The sequence below is a fragment of the Arachis ipaensis genome, chromosome B10 (genome assembly GCF_000816755.2).
Source record: "Arachis ipaensis cultivar K30076 chromosome B10, Araip1.1, whole genome shotgun sequence".
NCBI classification, from domain to species: domain Eukaryota; kingdom Viridiplantae; phylum Streptophyta; class Magnoliopsida; order Fabales; family Fabaceae; genus Arachis; species Arachis ipaensis.
In genome coordinates, this window is record NC_029794.2 from 108074956 (window position 1) to 108078918 (window position 3963).

Here is a 3963-nt window from a genome sequence, read left to right on the forward strand (position 1 = left end):
TTAAAAAATTTATAAAATTATTATCAAAATCAAAGTTTAACTTAAAAATAGTGAAAGTCATCATTTTACATTTTTTTTAAGTAAAATAAGTATACATTGATTTCAATACAGAATTTAAAATAAAGTTAAAATATTTACATTAGAATCTTATTTTTTCAAAGACTTATCTATAAACAACATTGATAGTTGAATTTGCAGATATTCCTACATGATTTATAAGTAAAACTTTTAAACCTCTCTTCCTCTTAACTCTTGAAAGTGTCACATATAGTTGGCCATGTGTAAAAACTGGTTTGGACAAATACAATCCAACATGAGATAAATTTTATCGCTAAGACTTATTAATTTGTCATGGAAAACGATACTATTATGGGGAACTGTCTTCGTTGAAAACTAACTGAGACAGTTTTATTTGTTGGTATCATATTCATTCTTGGAATCAAAGCAATATGACCAACGTTGTTACCTATTAAGGCTTCACATTCTATGACATGATTTTCAAGCTTCCTAATTTGTAGCCTTATACCATTACAAATACCACTGGATTGGTAAATATTTCTCAATAACATTACCGGAACACCAACCTTGAGTATTAATTTATGTGGAGGCAAACTAGAGCAATTTATGCTATTTAGTAATTCAGGACCATAGAAATCTAGTTGACTCTCCATATTCCCTTCATCCATACAAATTGAATCCGAACTAAGATATAATTTTTTCCCTCCAGAAATAATGGCCATCAAATGGTTGTTGACCTCTTCAACGATGTCCAATGTGAGAATTAGTATAGTTCTTGCTTTGAAAAAATCCTTTAAAGACATGTTTTCCAAAATATTTGGATAAGAAAAATGAACCAACTCATCGAATGCCTGGTCCGAAGATGTAATAACAATATCTTCTGGAAGACATATCTTAGATTTACTATCTATATTGTCACCTATTAGACCATCACCAGCTTTCAACAACCACTCACCAAATTCCTCTGTCTCATCTTAATATGAAGCAATTGTCCCTACAAAGAGTCTCATATTTTTTGTTAGTTTGAGCACCTGACAAAACTTATAAAGGTAAGACGAATTCATGGTTAAATGAATGATGTCTTGTCTCGATCCTCGTAGAATCACAGGAAGGATTTGACTAAAGTCTCCACTTAGTACAACCATTTTTTTCCAAAGAGCAAATCTTTTTTATATGTTGGAGAAAACCTCATAATATTACCCAAGCATTTATCAAGCGCTTCATAGCAGTACCTACTAACCATTGGAATCTCATCCCAAATTATAAGTTTGGCTTTCAACGGCAGCATTGTTTGAGGGGAACCAGGTTTGATGTTACATACAGAATCCTCAGTTATATTCAGTGGTATTTTGAACCTTGAGTGTGTCGTTCTTCCATTGGAAAGAAGTAAAGATGCAATACCACTTGAAGCAACATTTAACATAATATCACCCCTTGAGCAAATCTCAGCGGACATAAGGTTCCAGAGAAATATTTTTCCAATACCCTCATGACCATACACAAAGAAAAAACCCCCTTCATCACAATACACATATGTAACAATTTTATCGAATGCATATTTCTGCTCAGGTGTTGCGATGGCTAATATGTCTGAGGCATTTTTCTTTAACTAATCCCTGTTAAAGTTTAGCTCTTCCCTGATAACCCTTTTGGTTAACAAAAAACTATCAACTTCAGTTGCTAAAAGCATAGGAGAATAGTCTTTCAAGGTTTTACCATAAGAATGTAAGATCTTGTCTATATCCATTAAGCACAACTGCTTAATCTCATCAGCTAACATGATTAACTCTGCATATTATACGATACTATAAAAATTCAATCAAAATAAAAATGATCAATAATGAAGAACTTTTATAATTGCAATTAATAAAAACTCACCCCTCATGTTCATTACGATTCTTTGTTTATACAAAATATCATCTGAGAGTTCATGCCAACATCTATCCCAGGCATGTTCTGGTCTTGAGATATTGTTGGATGTTAATAGAATGACAAACAACCTCCTAACATATGATCCTGAGCCCCACGAGCTTGCTTCCTTAATCGCATCCATGAATTCTCTGTCATCTTGCAAAAGTCCAAGAGCAAAGCATGTATCTCTATAGTAGCATGAATTGTTCCTCCTATGTTCTTTTATCTCAAAAATTCATACATCTTCTTTGAGTATTCAAGAGAAGTCGTTGATAATATTCTTCGGTATTTACTGCAAAAAACTTGGTTAAAATCCCACTTTTAAGTTGCTAAATAGATTAGGCTACGCGATTTTAATTATTATGTAGCTACACATGCGTATAAAATTATTTTTTCTAAAAAAATAGAGAACAATTCTAAAATTGTATAATCTATAGAGCATTAGATTATAATTATTAGAAGTTATTTGAGCATTTGTTTTCTAGTGTAGATAAATCGAATAAAATGGACATGGGGTATATGCTGTTAAAATTTTAAATTTAAATCATCAAATAAATAAGATCAAAATTGAATATAAACTCGTCATTACCTGCAGGTACATGAGTCAAGCTTCCAATTGCAAAGCCTTGCTTTTGAAGAAACCACTTTGAAGCATTGTCCTTCCAAACAAACTTGGTTGAAAACTCAGCATAAGTTAGACTTTAAGCATAGGGATATGACATGTTCGCTGCCATCCATCTCAAAGACATGGACTTATGAGATACTGCTCTTTCGACGGTATCATTCACATTACAAGTTTCACTATAAATCACAGGTTTCTCATCCTCCAAATAGAATGGAAGTCTAATCACAAATGATTCTTTCTCTTGGATTTCATATCCAAATAAACGTCAGACTGCTTCACATGCCAAAATGTAACTACAATCATAGTAATTCCTAATTTCATCAACAACTTGTGTGGCTTCTGACGAATCACCAGCGTTGTATAAGGTAGCTGTTACGCGATCATTGCCCTTATGTATATACTTAAACAGGTACTTAATAGCACTTGTTTGACATGTGTATTCTACATTTATGTTGCCCCCAAACTTGAGCAACTTTCATATTATACGGAACAATGAACTTATTGTCTAGCACACATTTCATTTTCTTCATAATTCAACCGTTATCAGTGCGCCTATATTTGGGAAATCCAGCTTTATCAATGGGTGTTTGCTGCCTAAACTCTTTGGGATAAAACTTTGAACAGGATCCATTCTTCACGCAAGGTGAATTCTTGTTGTACGGACCACATGGACCATGTACCATGTACCATGTAATTTCGAACAGCTCCATGTAGATTTCGCCTTTCATTTTCATCAGGAATCTCAGCTGTTATATGTTTGTCTATGTCATCTGGTATTTGTGGCTTGAACTTGTTACTCATGAATAAAAGGATATGTGCATACGAAAGCCCTCTCTTTCGAAACTCTATAGTGCAAACATCTGAAAATTGAAAAAGACAAATGAGTAAAACATTACAACATAAGATTTTAATAAAGTGTTACATAAACACGGACTTACATCCCAAAATTTTGCCAAAGATTTTTCTCTTTTTTAGGTCATCAATCAAACCATCAAGCTTGATTTTGAAAACTCGACACAATATATCAGGGTGGTCTTCTGCCTTTAATCCAATGGGAGTCACTTCTTTTTTTATCTCATCCCATTCAGGGTTACAGGTCATAGGGATAAAATAGCTAGGATATCCTGCATATCTGCGAATTGCGAATGCATCTTTGCAATTATTCATCATGTACCTGGGTCAACTGATAAAAGTACTAGGAAGAATGATTCTTTTGCCAAGCCTTGCAGCATCTACATCCTTGATTATAAGACTTTAATGCAGACATTTATATTTATCAAGCTTCGAATGTGGTTGTTTACTCCTAAAGAATTTTAACCTCTCTGATTCCACCATTGTGTAGGCATCTACCAGAAACTGTTGGAATAATCTATTTGATCTCAGAATTAATGGAGATTCACCCGTCTTTT

At 33.4% G+C, this 3963-nt stretch overlaps 1 protein-coding gene across 1 annotated transcript; it reads right to left on the reverse strand.

The window, feature by feature from the left end:
• Nucleotides 2631–3721, reverse strand: LOC107620960. The gene is made up of 3 exons (XM_016323033.1): nt 3493–3721; nt 3235–3414; nt 2631–2794 (listed from the first exon to the last, which is right to left on the reverse strand). The coding sequence occupies exons 1-3, from the start codon at nt 3719–3721 to the stop codon at nt 2631–2633; spliced, it is 573 nt and encodes a 190-aa protein (XP_016178519.1).

Coding starts and splice junctions, on each gene's coding strand:
- LOC107620960 (XM_016323033.1), bottom strand. CDS start 3,721: ATGAATAATTGCAAAGATGCATTCGCAATTCGCAGATATGCAGGATAT. Junction 3,415..3,492: donor CTTTGGCAAAATTTTGGGAT/GTAAGTCCGTGT, acceptor TTCAATTTTCAG/ATGTTTGCACTATAGAGTTT. Junction 2,795..3,234: donor TCGAAATTACATGGTACATG/GTACATGGTCCA, acceptor ATGAAATCCAAG/AGAAAGAATCATTTGTGATT.